The 18,850-nt window shown below is 36.9% G+C and overlaps 1 protein-coding gene across 2 annotated transcripts; it reads left to right on the plus strand.

The window, feature by feature from the left end:
- The first annotated feature begins 671 nt into the window (after window positions 1-671).
- On the plus strand, window positions 672-18,730 carry LOC131610648 (multisubstrate pseudouridine synthase 7). Of its 2 annotated transcripts, XM_058882652.1 has the most exons (20): window positions 675-903; window positions 982-1,090; window positions 1,164-1,361; window positions 2,011-2,222; window positions 3,190-3,262; window positions 3,656-3,712; window positions 3,836-3,915; window positions 4,005-4,067; window positions 4,202-4,289; window positions 7,618-7,720; window positions 7,843-7,946; window positions 8,095-8,168; window positions 8,578-8,642; window positions 8,837-9,009; window positions 16,502-16,569; window positions 16,667-16,727; window positions 17,313-17,350; window positions 17,472-17,540; window positions 17,648-17,990; window positions 18,346-18,730. In XM_058882652.1, exons 1-20 carry the CDS (start codon window positions 821-823, stop codon window positions 18,373-18,375), a joined length of 2,091 nt encoding a protein of 696 aa, XP_058738635.1. In that variant the 5' UTR covers window positions 675-820; the 3' UTR covers window positions 18,376-18,730. The 2 variants fall into 2 exon arrangements, with proteins under 2 accessions (XP_058738636.1, XP_058738635.1); XM_058882653.1 differs by lacking the exon at window positions 18,346-18,730 and having other exon boundaries at window positions 672-903; window positions 17,313-17,388; window positions 17,648-17,822.
- The last annotated feature ends 120 nt before the right edge of the window (window positions 18,731-18,850 follow it).

An 18,850-nucleotide genomic window follows, 5' to 3' on the forward strand; every position in this document is an offset into this window, starting at 1 on the left:
GGCAGAATCAATTCCTAATCTTGTCCTAACGACAAAAAATGCATCAAAATCGTCGTGCATGTCTGTAACATTAACTGTTTCGAATTGTAATACTACATAATGCATTAAAAGCGAACTATTTTACCTAATACATTAAAAAATCAAATAAGTTAAATGAAAAACTTACTCAAATAAGTGTTGATAAGAATGAATAATGTTTAATGTAGTACGTGGAATGAGTTAGGATTGGTAAGATTGAAGTAGAAGTTCTTCTGTTGCTTGAAAAGTTCACTGAAATAATTTTGTTCACGAGCTCTAATAGGAGAAGAAAAATATTCAAAAAATGAAGAAGGAAGAGAGGGAGTGTCTGATGCATGTTATATATACATTAAAAACTTTCGGAGATGCATCTTTGAAAATTTCTTTTAGTTTAAAAACAAGGGTTAATTCGGAGACGTATCTGCAGACAAACGCTGAAACACATTGGATATACATCTCCGAATTAAAATTTGATAAAATGAGAGGTGCTCAACAATAACACTTATTTTATGTGAAAATTGTACATTTGAATATGCATCTACAAATTTAGAAGACATTTTTGACTTTTCACCGGAGGTTTGAAAGAAAATTAAAGGGTGGAAAAATAAATTCTCTTCTTGATTTATTTTACAAACCTAAATAACTAACAGGTTGAAGCCCAAAGGCAACACTATTTGCTAAAGAAACCGTCACGTTTTTGAGAAAAACCGTCGAACACCTCGTATGCAGCAGCATCATAGCACGTAGCACGGTACATCCCTCCCGCTCTTTACACATCTGAACTAAAACCCTAATTTCGACAATGAATTCCATGGAAGAACACGACGTTGGCATCTCCTGCTACATTTCCAACCTCCCTGGCTTCCGCGGAGTTTTAAAGCAAAGGTTAGCACATCCTCACTGTATGAAACGATGCATGGTAAAATACCGCTCAACACTGACTTGGTTGAATTTGTGATATAGGTATTCTGATTTTATTGTGCATGAAGTGGACACTGATGGAAAGGTTGTTGAGTTGTCCTCTCTTGAAGCCATTGCAGAGGAATCTAAGGTCTCTGCTGTGGAATCCAAGGTATGATGATTTGAGTTTAGTCATGATTTGATTCGCGGTTCGTTTAGGGTTTAACTAATTGTTCTTGTTTCAGAGTGTTGAGGAGAATAAAACAGATGCATCTGAAACTGATGTTATAAGTTATGCCTCTCAAATTGAAGCTTTTAAGTCTCTTGCTGGGGATTCTGATGCTTCCAGTTTGGAGGAATTTATTAATCAAATTAATGCTGGCGGTGATGAGAGTCTCTCTCCTATTGTTCTTTCTCCGGATTCTGATAAATCCCATCGAACGGTTAGTACCGAGTCTCGTGTCTTTCTTGTGCTACGTTAGATTGGGAGGCATATGATATGTTACCTATATCAGTTAGTAACTTGGTTTTAGGTCAAACTTTAGGAACTTAGGTGTCTCATCACAATGAATTCAGAATGTATATGAATATGATAAAATATCTATATCAGTGAGCTATGAAGCACAGACACCGGAAATACGACACCTACAGACACTAACACGCTGATACCAATAATAATTTGAAAAAATAATTACGTTAAACGTAATCGCAAGTGTTGGTATTGGTTTCTGACACCGACACATACACATCTTTTTTCTAAAGTGTCGGTGCTACAGAGTCCACAAGTGCTCTAATATTAGTTCAAAGTCCAGGTAGGGACTAGGGTGTCTCATGATAATGGGTTGAAATTTTCATCAGGGATCATGTGTATTTTAGATCAAGAACCCGAGTGTCATTTGAATCCTCTGTATTTGCAGTTCATTTGTTTAGGTTATTTTTTAGTTCAGCATTATTATTTGCTTTTACATTTAGTTAAGATGAGAAACATAAGACTAATTTGATTCTTCTATGAGGCAATCATAATGAATTCATTTTTTAAGTTTTTTTTCTCCAATTCAAAACGACATAACTTTATGCTTTTAAATCTATCAGGCAGTGCATATTTTCTTTAGGGAAAACTTCAAGTTCCTGGTTACCGACACAGTGGATGGACCTGATGCTTCCTCAAAATGCATCCGTGTGAGATTGAATTCTGGTAAATCCAACAACAGAGACAAAAACTCTAGGAAACGAAAAGAAAGAGATAGCAAGCCTTATGACAGCAGAGGTTCAGAAAATTGGCCAGATGCAGGCAAGTTCCTTAGGTAATGTTTCTGATAACAGGCCTGTTCTTAAATTAGAAGGGTTTATGTAAGTAGAAATAGAGGAATAATAGGGGATAATACCCTAAATAACTGACTGTGTTGTGTTTTAACAGCCAGTTCTTAGCATATTTTGAAAATAAGAGAGTGGCGGATTATAGAGGTCACCGAGATGTTGAGGTTCTCTCGAACGCCCTGAAGACTTACATTTTTATATCTTATTTTCTCTCTTTGTACTATCTGAGATTGCTATGATTCAAGAGAAAAGTTGTTGAATAGGGCCCTATCTGTCTCCATCCTTAGTTCTTATTCACTGAGTCTATCAATTTCTAAGGCATTTTGTTTGATAAAATATAAATTTAGTAATGCTCAATGTATTCCATGTTGAGTTTTATATTAAAACAATTTTATTACGATATATCTTGTATTGGTGACTTTAATATACACCTTAATCTGCCCTCACTTGGATTTTTCTTATTTATTGTCTGTTGATGTTGACTTTACTCCCAAAAACTGCATAATCACAGCAAATAATAAAGAGACGAGCAAAGTGAGTATCGTTTTCCCTTGTGACTAAATTCACCATTCTCTGAAATCGAGGCTTCTGAGTTCCTAAAGTTCAGGGAATATCATAACTAACTCTTACTACTCAGGCTTCTATCAACTTTACTCACAAAAACTGCTTTATCATAGCAAATAATAAAGAGGCGAGTAAAGAGAGTATCATTTTTCGTTTTACTAAATGCACCAAGCTCTGAAATTGAGACTTCCGAGTTTCGACTGGAAGGATGGACTTCAATTTAAGTATTGTCTTTACTAACACATATTTTATTCAGTCATTACCTGAAAGTGATATCAACTCTTGCTTGCATTTCATATTCAGTGATGGTGATGATATATTCCCACTTTTATATATTGTGTTAATTGCTCATTGCTATTGGCTGAATGTTTCTACCGATGTGATTTATAGGTTTCATCTTTATAAGGAGAACAAAGATACCCAGGAAGCTTTGGGGGTGCTTGGACATATGCTTGGCATCAGGGTGTGTTTTGCTCATTTTGGATATATTTAATTAATAGGCATTCTGTTGATGATTAATTATGTGTATGTTTGGAAATGTGTTTGACTCGCCACCACCACAAGTATGATTGCATTTCACCGTGATAATACACGATCTACATACTGTAGTTTGAAAATGAATGCGTGTTCACGTTTCTTTTCTTTGGTTATTCTCAACCATATGTTTGTTGTGATGACTGGTCAGTACGGAAATTGAACTCTGTTTGTAATTGTATTATATGTCTTGCGTGCTCCTCGCACCTTTGTCCCTAACCACCCTCTGAAAAGTAAATTAGTATCTGCAGTCTGCTCAGATTATAGTTGATTGCTAGAAAGTCTTGTTAAGTTTTTTAACTGACTGGTAATTATCTTACAGTCGAAATCATTTGGATTTGCGGGTACAAAGGATAAGCGTGCTGTCACGACCCAAAGGGTAATCAATTTTCTTATTTTTCTGATTTTGCAGTATACATTCGTTCCTTTCTTCATTTTCTATTGCAATTGTTCATTTAGAGACGGATGCTTCAGTTGGTTTATTTCTCATATTTGTTTCTAGGTTACTGTTTATAAGCAGCAAGCAACTAAGCTAGCTTCCCTTAATGGGAAGTTGTTTGGTATTAAAGTGGGTGATTTCTGGTAAGGGGATTGAATTATAAGTGCTCGATTTTCCTCTATTCATTCGTTTTTCTTATGGATGTTGAAACAATAAATTTATTATTGTCCAGTTACGTTAATGAAGGATTATGTCTTGGCCAGCTACTGGGAAACAGATTTACAATCACTTTGCGGTGAGATTATTACCTATACATGAAATTCTCTTATCCTCTCTTAATTTAATATCTCTATCGGTTACAATTATTTATACTAGTTGATGTCACTGTACCTTTTTATATTTACCCTTATAACTGACATTTTTTATCAGAGGAGTTGTTGCAGATTCTGTGGATACCATAAAAGCTGCTGCAGATTCTTTAGGACGGCATGGCTTTATTAACTACTTCGGTTTACAAGTACTTTCTAAGTCTAACTTGTTCTCTCCCACTCTTTGTGTGTGTCTTTTCCTCTTCTTGTTTATTCTTGAATTAGTTATCTTGTACTTGGGTTTGTTACAATAGCTGACAATTGGATAGTTTCCTTGCGCTAGTGAGAGCTGAAATTCCCTAATTCTGTGCTCATGTATGATAAAGCTTTTTAAACTATTTGGTCCAAGATATTTTGTACCGAGCAAGTCTCTTTCCTAGTAAATCTCTATCACACAGCAGGCACCAGTGATGATTTTGCTTATAGACAACCTACACATAGTGTAAACGACAACTTATATCTTATTTATTTGATAATAAGGATCTTCCCGAACAATTGGTAAAACATAATTTCTGATGGCGCATGGTCTTCCCTACATACTATTCACAACTGACGTTTGCAATAGGGTTGTCATAATTTCTGATGGCACATGGTCCTCCCTTGTCCTCATTGGTTGAGTTGTCAACTTGTCATACAATTTTTGAGTCAATTTGTCTATTTCACCCGTTTTCTTCTCTCCAAAACAAATTGTAGGGTTTGAAACATTATTTAAAGCTTTATTCTTTAAACACCCATTTCTTTTTTCCTTCTCATATGTTTTAATGCAAATTTCCATCGCGTTTGCTTGTCAGCATTATTGTTTCTGGTCAATCCCAGTGTTTTCTTCTCGAGCAAGCACACACTCCTTTGTTATGCATATGCTTTGAATACTTGGTTGTTAACATGTCATGTATTTGTTTAGTAAGCAACCTCTTTCTCGATTATGTTGCTCACCCTTTTTTTTTCCATGATTCTACTTCTGCTTTTCTTTTTCCTACTATTCTTTAAACACCCATTTCTTTTTTCCTTCTCATATGTTTTAATGCAAATTTCCATCGCGTTTGCTTGTCAGCATTATTGTTTCTGGTCAATCCCAGTGTTTTCTTCTCGAGCAAGCACACACTCCTTTGTTATGCATATGCTTTGAATACTTGGTTGTTAACATGTCATGTATTTGTTTAGTAAGCAACCTCTTTCTCGATTATGTTGCTCACCCTTTTTTTCCATGATTCTACTTCTGCTTTTCTTTTTCCTACTGACGCCTCTGTTCTACTTCTGTCTATATGCTCTCCTGTAATCGTTCATTTTTAAATTTTTTGAATGTATAGTATAATATAAGTTTTAAGTTAAGCTTATATTACAATATTCAGTATATTGGCCATATTGGTATAGTTGTCTTGGGGCTGGCTGCCTCATTCTTATGCCTAGGGTTGATAACTAGGGTTGACAACTATGCTCATAATCTTGGCGCGTCCTCCCTCCATTTGGTTTACTCTCTTCACATGCGCCTCTATGGTTTTTCTTGACATGCCCAAACTATTTGAGAGGCTCTTACATATTTCTTTAAGATGAGTCTAATTTTATTTCTTTCTCTTAGAATTTGGATTGGGCCTAACTCATCTCTGCAAAACCGGCCTGTAGGGTGAGGATTGCCCCCACTTATAAACACAATACATGCCGTATCTCTAAGCAATGTGGGACTAAATCCACCCCTTCAAACCAACACAATGAAGGTGTTGGAGGCTACAATGAAGGCAAGACAAAGTGCCACAATTAAGGCAACTAGGGGCGGACCGCAATTAAGGCGGTTATTCCAACACTGTCTAATCTTGTCTTGTCAAATCACTCATCCATAATTATATTCTCATATTTGCAATGCTGAGTTCACTATCTTGTTGGCTCTTCACTGCCCACCATTCAGTCACATAAAACATGACAGGTTTTATAGTTGTGAAGGTGGTTTTTCTTGAAACTTGAATGACATTTTTCTATCACAAATCACACCAAAAACATTCCTTCATTTCATCTGCTTTGCCTAGATTGATTAAAATGTTACACTTGCACTTCCTCTCCAATTTTCACTTATAAGCTAGAATTTATGTGCCTCTTGCCGAGCTTGCATGCCATATACTTTGTTTTTCATCTACATTAATGATTATGAAAGTCATACGCTTCCAAGGCTTGTCTTCATGTCTCTAGCTTTCCATTTTTTTCTTCTCTTTGTACTATAACAACAGCAACAACCAAGGCTTATCTCACTAAGTTGGGTCGACTTCTTGGATCAAACTACACCATAGTGTTTTATCCAAAAACCATATTTCTATCCAACTCATTAATCTCATGATCTTTCATAATAGTTTCTCTTGTCATTTTTCTAGATCTTCCCTGACTTGTAGTTATTTGACTACCCTCTATCCGATTTACTCTCTTTACTGCATAAACCGTATTTGTATCCAACTCGTTAATCTCATGATCTTTCCTAATAGTTTCTCGTGATTTTTCTAGATCTTCCCCTACCTGTAGTTATTTGACTACTCTCCATCCGATCTACTCTCTTTACTACATAAACCACTGATCTTCTCTTTACTTGCCCAAACCACCTAAGCCTATTTTCCACTATCTTTTCCACTGTCGGTGCTATCCCAACACTCTCTAATATTGTCATTTCTAATATTTTCTCGTGTAGTCTTACCACACCCAACACTAACCTAAAGTTGCATTTAAATAGTTTTGACTTTTGTGGTTGAATCATATAATTTTGTTTTTTTTAAATTTTTCAATTAAAACATTGAAGTAAAAAAATTAGAGCAAAATACTCTTTTTGGTCCCTTATGTTAACCTCGGGGTTCATTTTGGTCCCTTAACTTCAAAAAGTGTCATATTGGTCCCTTAACTCTTTAAAAGGTGTCATTTTAGTCTTTTTGTCACATTAGCGACGGAAAAATTCAAAAATTGGTCGCTAAATCAGTCGCTAATATGACAAACAGGACTAAAATGACACCTTTTGAAGAGTTAAGGCACCAATATGACACTTTTTAAAGTTAAGGGACCAAAAAGGATATTTTGCCAAAAATTAGTGTTAAAAAAAAAACGATAATTGTTATTTTTTTTATACTAAAGACCAATTTCGTTCTAATGATTATTCCGAAAGAATGAATTGAGTTCGTATAAGGCATTTTGGACACTGCTATTGAAATAGCCTTTCTCGCAATATTTTTTGATTCCCCTCCCATATCAGACTATTCTGTCGGGTTTAATGACAAATACCCAATATTCGAGAGATTCTTTTCCCTAAAATAAAAGCTTAAATACATTGGTATTTCAAATTTATCTTTCCCATTTTTTGATGAGAAGTTTTGTCTTCCCTGGTTTTGCCCAGAGTAGGAACATTTATAAAGTAGTAAAATTGTATTTCAGGCTGTGTTTATTGTAGATCTTATTTTATTTTTCATCTTTGCTTTATAAGCAACTTATTCTACATATATGTTCACTGCTCAGCGTTTTGGAAGTGGTTCTGTGCCTACTCACCTTATTGGAGCCGCATTATTCCGGGGGGAATGGAAACGTGCTGTGGACTTGATCCTTGATCCAAGAGATGGAGATATCCTTTTGTTGTTTCTAGAATATATAACAGATGATATGTCTTAATCAATTAACCATGTTCTAATAGTTTATGATAATGTATTCATTTCCTTTGTTATCCATAACTTTGTTATTTAATACAAAAATATATAATAGCCAAGGCACGCAAGTACTATAAAGATACTAATGACATTGCTGGGACACTTAAGCAGTTGCCCCAATTCTTAGTTGCTGAAAGGGCTGTGGTAAGTTTCAGATGGAAAACTATTTCTATATTTGTAATATGTTTATTCCATTAACTTGATTTGAGAATGAAGCTAATTTCTTTGTTTATCAGCTATGCTCACCCATGTATGATGTCGTAACGAAGTTTTGTTGACAAATCTTCTGCAGCTTAAATGTTTAAAACAATTTCCTGGGAGCTACTTGCAGGCTTTGAAATCTATTCCACGCACTTTAAGGATGATGTGAGTATTTAAGTAAATTGATATGTTTTGAAGTAAATGTTTGGCTAGACACATTGTTACTGGTGGTCATTTTTTGTAGTTGGGGTGGGGTGATTAATATGCAATATAAAGTATCATTTCTATTGCTCAACAAATGCAGTTTAGCTCCTTGTCACTTTATAGTGGACACTACATATAGTCATGTTTCTTGCTGGAAAAATCCAAAAATTCTCTTTCACATGTTACTTTCTTTTTCATATTGATCCTTCTCTTTAATTCCATTCCATTCTCTTTTGAAATAATGAAGCTGAAGCTCTAAATGAGCTATTTAATCTGTTCTTTTATGTCGTGCTGAGCAAGTGTGCAACGAAGACAAATAAAAGATGAAAAAAATATTCACTTTATCATTCCACTGCTTCTGTTCTTTTAGGTATGTGCATAGTTATCAAAGCTATTTGTGGAACAATGCAGCAAGTACAAGGGTGCAAAAATATGGTAAGTTGTGATTTATAATAACTTTCTATTTCTATCCATTTTCTCTGACAATTAACCTCCAATCTTGCATTTCCTGACATACTTAGGGGATTCAATGTGTTTTTCATACAATCCTTACCAAGAACAATCATTATTATGGTATTTGAAGTTAAAAGATTATTTATTAATTTGAATTCAACTTTACTATGTGGCAGGAACTGAACAAGTAGTATTAGGAGACTTGGTATACTGTAAAGAAAATCCTTCTGAAAAAGTTGTAGAGATTGTTGGACTTGACTCTGGTGATGACTGCGGTGATAGTTATGACACTAACAATGAAGATGAAGTCACTGGAGATATTCATGACAACAGAAATAGTACTGTAAAGGTTAGTCTTTTATTTTTGTGTGCCTATTATAGAATTCTGTAAATTGTGTGTCTTAAGGTAGATAACACTACTTGTATTTATACTAGTATTACAATAAATACATTGAAGTTTAATGAGTAAGCACTAACCTAGTTAATGAATAAGCACTAACCTAGGAAGTTGTTTAGTCTAGGAATACTATCAATCACTATGGAATATCTACAATTATAATTAATTCTAACACTCCTCCTTAAGATAGAGCATACATGTTATATGCACCAAGCTTATTACAAATAGATTCAACCCGAGGTCCTCTAAGGGATTTAGTAGTAAATATGCCAACCAATTTATCATTTGAACCAGAAAAATCAATTATGTAAATGTTTTCTCCTAAAAGAACCTTATCTCTTATGTGCTTAGTTCTTTCATGAAAAACTGGATTGGAGGCGATATGAAGTGCAACTTGGTTGTTACAAATTAGTTTCATTGCCTTGATGTCTCCTAATTTGAGTTGTTGAAGTAATTATTTTAGCCACGTTAGTTCCCTTGTTGCTACCATAGCACGATATTCTGCTTCTGCACTAGACCTTGCAACTATGTTCAATTTCTTGCTCCGCCTTGAGATCAAATTTTCTCCAATGAGAATACAATACCCTGAAGTGGACATTCTATTAGACGGTGATCCTGCCCAATCAGCATCAGAATAACCCACGACTTGGGTGTTACCCTTGTTTTCATAAAGTAATCTTTTACCCGACACACTCTTTATATACTTAAGAATGCGAATCACAGTGTTCTAGTGGCCATCACATGGAGCATTTAGAAATTGGCTAACCATACTGACAACAAATGTAATGTCTGGTCTGGTAACTGTGAGGTAATTAAGTTTGCCAACTAGACATCGAGCAATCAAGCAAGCTAGTTTCCTCAAGTATATCAAGAGCATATTTTCTTTGAGTAATAGCCACACCACTCTTGGATTGAGCAACTTCAATCCCCAAAAAATATTTTAGTGTGGTTGGGAGCTAAGTCAGTATTATACTTGTACTATTGAGAGAAAGCTTCAGCAAGTTCGTTCCAAGTGCGTACATTGCTTCTCTCAAGCTACATGTACCAATCTAGGGATGCCCCAGTCAGACTGTGTCTTGGAAGCAGTGAATCAGTTTGTCATCTCTGATATTAGGAACCAAAAACATCTTCAATTAATAAATTGAATATTGTATTAGGCTTAATTGCTGAATGACCCGTGATGGGCCGGGTCATTCTTTTGGATAGTCTGTTGAGAGGTCCCTTCCCTCGTCTGGTGGTTATATATTTTGGCTATCCCATTAGGTCAGATATCAAGCGTAGTCGTTCCATCAGAAAGAGGGCAGTAGCATTCTCAAGAAGAGGTTAGTTACATGTTTATTGAAGCGTATCCTAATTCTTTGATTTATGCTACTGCCCTAAGAATGCTATTGCCCTGAGAACGCTACTGCCCTCTTTCTGATGGAACGGCTACGCTTAATATCTGGCCTAATAGGATAACCATAGTATATAACTACCAGACGAGGTAATGGACCTCTTAGCAGACTATCCAAAAGAATGACCCAACCCATCACGGGTCATTCAACAATTAAGCCTAATACAATGTATTTAATTTATTAATTGAAGATGTTTTTGGCTGCTAATGTCTGACAGACATGACAAATTGATGATTCAACGCTTCCAAGACAATCTGACTGGAGCATCCCTAGATTGGTACATGCAGCTTGAGAGAAGCAATGTACGCACTTGGAACGGATTTGCTGAAGCTTTCTCTAAGCAGTACAAGTATAATACTGACTTAGCTCCTAACCACACTCAATTTCAGAGCATGTCTCAGAAGAAGAATGAATCATTTAAGAAGTATGTGCAACGCTGGAGAGAGTTAGCTGCAAGGGTGTATCCGTCATTGGTTGATCGAGAACTAATTGACATCTTCATGGGTATTTTACAAGGACAATACTATAAAAGGCTGATCAACAATGTCTCTTCAGGTTTTCTGATATGGTGATTGTGGGAGAGCGAGTTGTAGAAGGATTGAAGAGTGGAAAGATCCAAGGAGGTTCGAGTAGCCAGACTGGAACGAAGAAAGCTTTCAATAATAGCCACAGAAAGAAGGAAGGCGAGACCAATGTCATTTCTTTTAAAAAAGGAAAAGCTTAACAAGTGACACCAGCTCATGTGGCTTACTTCCAGTACCCATGTGTAACTGCTGTGCAATACCCTGCTTTTCCCTATCAGCAAGGTGTTTTGGCTCAGGTTCTCGTCCAATTTCCTCAGAATCAGGCTCCTCAACAGAATCAATATCCACAGAGGAACCAACAACAGAGGAATCAACAACAAAATCAGCCGCCGCGTCAGCAGTATTGCCGATACAATGATGTGAAGATTGATCTTATCCAAATGACGTACACTCAGTTGTTACCTAACTTAATCCAGAATAGGACGGTAGTACCCAAGACATTAGAAACCAATGCCAAAGTCACTTAAACCTTGGTATGATGAGAATGCCAGGTACTGAGAACTGTCGTGTGTTCCAGATCAGGGTTCAAGAACTGACTGATAAGAAAATATTGTCCTTTGCTGATATGCCAAATTTGGGTAACAATCCTCTTCCTGGACATGGTGGCCCAGTTGTCAATGATGTAGAGGAAGCTGCTGGTGAGATCTTGGTGAAGGATGTATCCAAGGTAAAGGCTTCCATGACAGTAATTCATGCGAAGTTAGTTGAAGCAGGGTTGATTGAAGGCGTTAACGATAAATGCAAGGTGTGTTTATTTCCACCAAACCAGTGTGTGGAGTTCAAAGTATATCTTCTGAGCCTAATGGTTTAACACGTGGTCTAGTTTAGCTGAATGAGGATTGATGATATCATCTTTGTAATTGTGCCTTTGTTCAATTAGGAGAGACTCCCTAAGGCTTTTGTAGTTCCTAGCCAGAGGAATACCACAGAAGCACCATCAAAGAAAATTGAGCCAATGGTTATCCATGTTCTAGCTCCGTTTCCATTCGACAGTACAAAGGCTTTACCTTGGAACTATAATGCCACAGTGTATGTGGGCAATAAGTCGATGATCCTAAAAGAGCCTGATGTGATCAACATAGCTGGACCAAGCAGCATAACCCGTAGTGGTAGAGTATTTAATCCAGAGGTCCCTCTAAAGAAAGTGGTGGAAGCAGTAGCTGAACCTCCCAAGGGGAAGGAAGCTGTTACTCCTGAAACAGGAGGACGACCGCCTAAGAAGATTGTGACGCCAGAGGATGATAAAGAGCTTCTGAAGATCATAAAGAAGAGTGACTACAAGGTGATAGATCAACTCAATCAAACTCCTTCAAAGATCTCCATTCTGTCCTTGCTAATGAGTTCCGAGGCTCATAGAACCGCTTTGCTGAAGTTCTTGAACGAAGCTTATGTGGCTGAAGATGTCAGTATCAACCAATTTGATAATGTGATTGCCAATCTTCGTGCTAGCAGTTACTTGATGTTCACTGATGATGATTTGCCACCCAATAGGCGTGAGCACAATATGGCTTTGCATATATCCATCAAATGTGTTGATGTTACTTTGTCTCGAGTACTAGTAGATACTGGTTCGCCTTTAAATGTTCCGCCAAAGATTACTTTAGCCCAACTGAGGCTTGAAGGAACACAAATGAGGCCTAATACACTGATCGTGAAGGTTTTTGATGGTTCCAAACGAATGGTCATTGGAGAGATTGATCTTCCTATACTGATTGGACCACAAAATTTCCAAATTACCTTCCAATTTATGGATATCGTGTCTGCTTACAGCTGTCTCTTGGGTAGACCATGGATCCATGCTGCTGGAGCTATCACCTTGATGTTCCACTAGAAGCTGAAGTTTGTCACTGCTTATAAACTTGTCTCTATCGCTGGAGAGGAAGATATCATTGTCAGCCCCCTATCTTCGTTTAGATATATTGAAATAGGTGAAGAAGTCGTGGAAACTCCCTTTCAAGCTCGGGAAGTGGTAAACATGGTGCAGACCAAGTAGAAGCCCGCTGAAGATCCAAGAATAGCTATGTCCGCCTCGCAGAATCTGAAACAACAATTGAGGCTGGGCAACCTGAAGGTTGGGGCAAGGTAATTGATGTGGCTGAGAAAAAGGATCAGTTCGAACTAGGATACCAACCATCCTTTAAGTGGAACAGAGATCATAAGCCTGACCTAGAGCGGGTTCCTACTATTCAAGAAGTCTTAAGTGGTGATGTGCTCTACAGAATAAACTATGACATAGTTCTGCTTAGATGCGTGGATAGACACGAAGCAGACATTCTCATAAAAGAAATTCATGAAGGTTCTTTCGACATTCATGCAAACGGACATCCAAAGGCAAAGAAGATCCTCAAAGCTGATTACTATTGGTTGACGATGGAAAGTGACAGTTACCATTATGCCAAGACGTGCCATAAATGCCAGATTTATGCTAATAAGGTGCATGTGCCACCTATTCCTCTGAATGTCTTGTCTGCACCATGACCTTTCTCTATGTGGGACATAGACATACATGATTGGAATGATCGAACCAAAAGCTGCAAATGAACATCACTTCATTCTGGTGGCCATCGACTACTTCACCAAGTGGGTGGCAGGTGCTTCTTGTGCAAACGTGAAAAAGGAAGTAGTCACCCGATTCATCAAGAAGAAGATAATTTGCCGTTATGGAACTCCCAACAAGATTATCACCGATAACGGGTCGAATCTGAACAACAAGATGATGAAGGAGTTATGCGAGTGCTTCAAGATTGAACATCATAACTCATCATTTTACAGGCCAAAGATGAATGACGTTATAGAAGCAGCTAACAAAAACATCAAGAAGATCATCCAAAAGATGGTGAAGACTTATAAGGACTGGCATGAGATGCTTCTCTTTGCGCTGCACGGTTATAGAACGTCAGTCCGCACTTCAACATGGGAAACCCCTTTCTCTCTAGTCTATGGCCTGGAAACTGTGCTCCAAATAGAAGTAGAGATCCCCTCGTTGAGAGTCCTAATGGAGACTGGGTTAGAAGAGGCGGAATGGATGCAAACTAGGTTTGACCAGCTCAATCTGATTGAAGAAAAGATATTGACTGCACTGTGCCATGATCAGTTGTATCAGAAAAGGCTCAAGAAGGCGTTCAACAAGAAGGTTCGACCTCGGGAGTTCAGACTAGGTGACTTGGTGCTGAAGAAGATAATTTTCCTCCAGAAAGATGTACGCGGAAAATAGGCCCCCAATTATGAAGGATCATATGTGGTGAAGAACGCTTTCTCTGGTGGAGCTTTGGTTCTCACAAACATGGATGGAGAAGAGTTGACACATCCCGTCAACTTTGACGCAGTCAGAGAGAGGCATCAACCTGTTTCCAATTTGCTTGATCCTTGGCTGGGATATCCTTGTGCTGTTTGAGCAAATGATCCTCACGACCTTGTCCTTCAAGCCAAAGTTCAACGGCAGCAGCCCAACCTGCATAATTAGCACTACCTACCAATTTTTCGCAAGGAATTAGAGGGAGCATAGTGAAACTGAAAGCAGATCCGATCCTAGACATGACGATTTACGAGTGGTTAGGGAAGAAAAGTGGCTGAAAAATCACCAAAATAAAATGATGAAAACACCTTAAAATGTGACAGAGGGGGTACTGCGGTGGTCGGTGCTGAGGGCTGGTTGTTGGAGCAGCGTGTCGGGTGGAATGCAGCAGGGGTGGAATATAGCAGTAGAAGGGTGGAATATAGCAGTAGCAGGGTGGAATGCAGCAGCAATAGGGGTGGAATATAACAGCAGCAAAAAGGTTGTTGTGCTCTTCGAAAGATTTCACAGCGGTAGGTTGAACTGGAAATAGCACAGGTAGAAGGTGTGTAAAAAGTGGCTGGACTGAGGATACATTCCAGAAGAAAAATGTAGATCAACCCTAGGATGAACCACTACTGATACCATATAGAATTCTGTAAACTGTGTCTTAAGGTAGATCACGCTACTTGTATTTATACTAGTATTACAATAAATACATTGAAGTTTAATGAATAAGCATTAACCTAGTTAATGAATAAACACTAGCCTAGGAAGTTGTTTAGTGTAGGAATACTATCAATCACTCTAGAATATCCAGGATCATAATTAATTCTAACACCTATGAAAGAGGTCTGTTACTAAACCAAGTTATTGCTTTAGATGTATTTCCTTTTGTTTTGGTCACCAAAGAAGTCCCCTTGAAAATGCCAAAAATTTGTTCAAGCTACAAAGTGTAACATGGATGGCATGTGCCCATAAAAATCTTGCTTCAATAATTAGGGATGTCAATAGGGCGGGGCGGGGGCGGGGGATACATTCCCATCACAATCCCCGCCCTCGAATCTATTCCCCATCCCCACTCCGGGTCCCCGCTACGGGGGGATTTTGTCCCCCGTCCCCATCCCCGCACGGATTTCCATGGTTCATGCAGAGATCCATAAACATGATTTTTTATTTATTATTTTAAATCAAATTAATAGTAAAAGCTTAAAAAACTAACCACAAAAAATTTAGAAATTATTCTTTTATGATAAATATATTGTTTTAACAATATTTAATCTATAATGAGTGTCATGACCACCAAAATTTCAAACTAAAAAAATTGAAATAATCATTTATATCTCACTCTTTTACTTACAATACATATATATTTTAAATTTGTGTATAAGATTAATTATATGAAATGACAAATAAACTTCCATAATAATTTAAAATTATATAAAACTTAAGGACATTATGTTACTTTAGGCGGGGCGGGGACTCCACGGGGCGGGGGATATTTACGCCACCCCGTCCCCGAAGTGCCTTCGGGGAGACTTTGTTCCCCATCCCCGTCCCCGCGGGGAAAAAAATCCCCGTCTTTGGGGCCCCAAACGGAGAATCCCCACGGAGATCCCTGCTAATGGAGGCAAGTTGACATCCCTATCAATAATTCATCCAAAACCTGTAAAGCAAGTAAACAGGAACTGGTCAGAGAATCCAGGCATACCCAACAGTCTCCAAAAATGCCACACAATATACTCCACTAGAAACATCTACAATATTTTTTTTAAGACACAGATGGTGCTTCTTAATTACATATTTCAGACCTTTTATGCATTTATCTATGTGCAGAACTTTACCTTTTATAACTTTAAAGTCTATATCTCTCCGTATCAAAAATCACAAACAAAACACTACAGTTCATCAAATTTATCTAATTAGGGGATTAATTCCATACACTTTTATGTGTAAGAAATTGATTAATTGTTGTAGATCTTTGGAAGGTGGTGAAGTGTGAATTGATTTTTTTTTAAATAAAAAAATAAATTTTATTTAGGAGAAACCATGTAGAATACAACAATGGGAAGAATAAATTATCAAATGGGAATATTTTTAACAAAAAATAGTCACACAAGGAACGACAAAAGTGTGTGGACGGTGTTCTAAATAAGGTTTACATTTTGAAGGGGGTTTACTTGATGTGACAGGTTGTGAATGCGGAAGATTTAAATTCAAAATGTTATACATTTGATGATGTCGTCCTTCCTATGCCAGGGTAAGCCTGACCAAATAATCTGTGGTCGTTTTTTTTGGGGTTGTTGAATCGATGGCATTTATATTTATTTGATCTTCTCTATATTTATTATTTGCAGTTCAAGATCAATTTATCCAACCAACGACATTGTCAAAGTGTATAATGACTTGACAAATAAAGTACGTATCAATTGGAACTCTTGCAATTCTAGCTTACTAATTTTTGTATTTGTATGATTAAGAGTGATAGTCGAGGAGCCAAGACTGAAAGCCGTGTCGGCGCACTTTCAAACTATGATTTGAGGTGATATTTGGTTGGTTTGCATTTTGGGATTCTTAAGCAGATTATTTTATTTCATGTTGGAAGAAATTAAAAAAATTCTTCCTTCTCTGGTTCATTTTATTGTGACAAAAGCTGGAACCAGTCCTTCACTTTGAAATCAGTAACGATCTTAAATTTGAAATAAAATGGTTTTAAAATTTGGCTATAGGCTATATAGCTAGCGTTTGAAGGAAATCAGAAGAGGAATGGGGAGGGGAAGGGAGGAAAGTCCCCATTATGCATGGGACAATTTAAGATAATAGTATAGAACATATAGCCCCCTCACTTATTCTCTTTCTACCCCTCCTCCTTCTGTTACTCCAACTAGCTCTGTGTATATCTATGGTGCTTTCCTAGCATCTTTCACAACCTGCTTTACTTGTTGTTTGGTCTTTAAATAATTTATTTTCCTAATTAGTTACATGTTTGTTTGTACTGGTCAGGACGGAGTCAGTTTAACTGAGAGCGTGCATAATGCAAAGTATGTAGCAAAAAGAATTACGTCTCAAATCTCAACGAGTCTGATTCTACATTCTCTGTCAATTTTACTTTTTGTTTGTTTGCCGGTTCTCTTACTCTAGTTTATTTTCATTTGTTATCAGGGAATTCTCGATTACTAGTGTTACTGGAAGTTACAGGAGGGTTTTTCAGAAACCAATTAACTTTGAATGGTACACAACTAAGTCAACCATCTGCTTGGTTCCATAGACTATTATCTTTACATTATTTTTCATGTAGTCCCACTTGTTGAAATGTATTTGAACGGATGCAATTGCAGGGAATTACTTACATATACTGATAGTAATAAGCCATTGGTAGAGACAGATTTAGATAAAATTGGGAAGTCTAAACCTATAAATGTCGATCCAGTGAGTGCACCAAATGAGCCAAAGGAGGAAGCTGTTGGTTGCAATAACCAATTAGAGAGCTCCAATGATGGTCCGAAGGTTGAGATTGATTCTGATGAGATTGCTGGCAAGGAAGTAATATTACCACATGACGAATCTGTCCATGACTCCAGCTCTCAAGACTCCCATACTGCTCTCAAATTGACCTTCACTCTTCCTTCTTCATCTTATGCAACTATGGCGATAAGAGAGCTTCTAAAGACTTCAACATCTGTAAGCACCCAAATTGAAAATGCCTTTTACTGTTTTACAATGTTTGTTCAAGCTAATCATGATTGTGCTAATCTTCTATTACTGGTAATTTGTTTGTTCATGAGCAATACATTTGTAAAATCATATAAAATGTGACAAAAATTTGATCCTTGCATATTTTCTTTATTCATCTTTTACAATGTTTGTTCAAGCTAATCATGATTGTGCTAATCTTCTAATATTGGTAATTTGTTCATGAGCAACAGACTTGTAAAATCATATGAAATGTGAAAAATTTTGATCCTTGTATATTTTCTTTATTCATGCCTCTTGGAAGTTTTATGTGCATATAAATCATTTCTAAATGCTGATGCAGGTGGCTTATCAGAAGACATTAAACCAGTAATAATCACAGAACACTAGAAAAAGAAGTTTCGGCTCAGTTATTTCTAATTTCAATGGATGGCTGGATGTTATATGTATCTTTATTGAAGAAGTAGAGCAGTATCCACTCATAGTTCTCTATATTTTTCCAGAGTGAAGTGAAATTAAACACTGCGACTATTTATTCTGAAAGTTATAGTTGAATACTTTCAAGCACCGTTAGCACTAGCTTTATTTATCTAAGAAAATTTCCATGTATTGATTTTAGTGTGCGATATGCGCACACCTTCTTATTTTTCCACTGTAAAAATTCTTTTATTTCCTGTTGTATTTTTAGCTGCAACATTTCCATTGTATAAGATTAATGTTTAACTGAAGTCTGCTTAAAAGTACTAGAAATTTTGGACCACAGGTAGGAAGTTGTATGCACTTGATTGTTATTATTATACTCACACACCTGCTCTCCTATTCAATAACCAATTTAATGTCTTGAAACA

This window comes from Vicia villosa, linkage group LG6 (assembly GCF_029867415.1).
Source record: "Vicia villosa cultivar HV-30 ecotype Madison, WI linkage group LG6, Vvil1.0, whole genome shotgun sequence".
In the NCBI taxonomy this organism is placed as follows: Eukaryota; Viridiplantae; Streptophyta; class Magnoliopsida; order Fabales; family Fabaceae; genus Vicia; species Vicia villosa.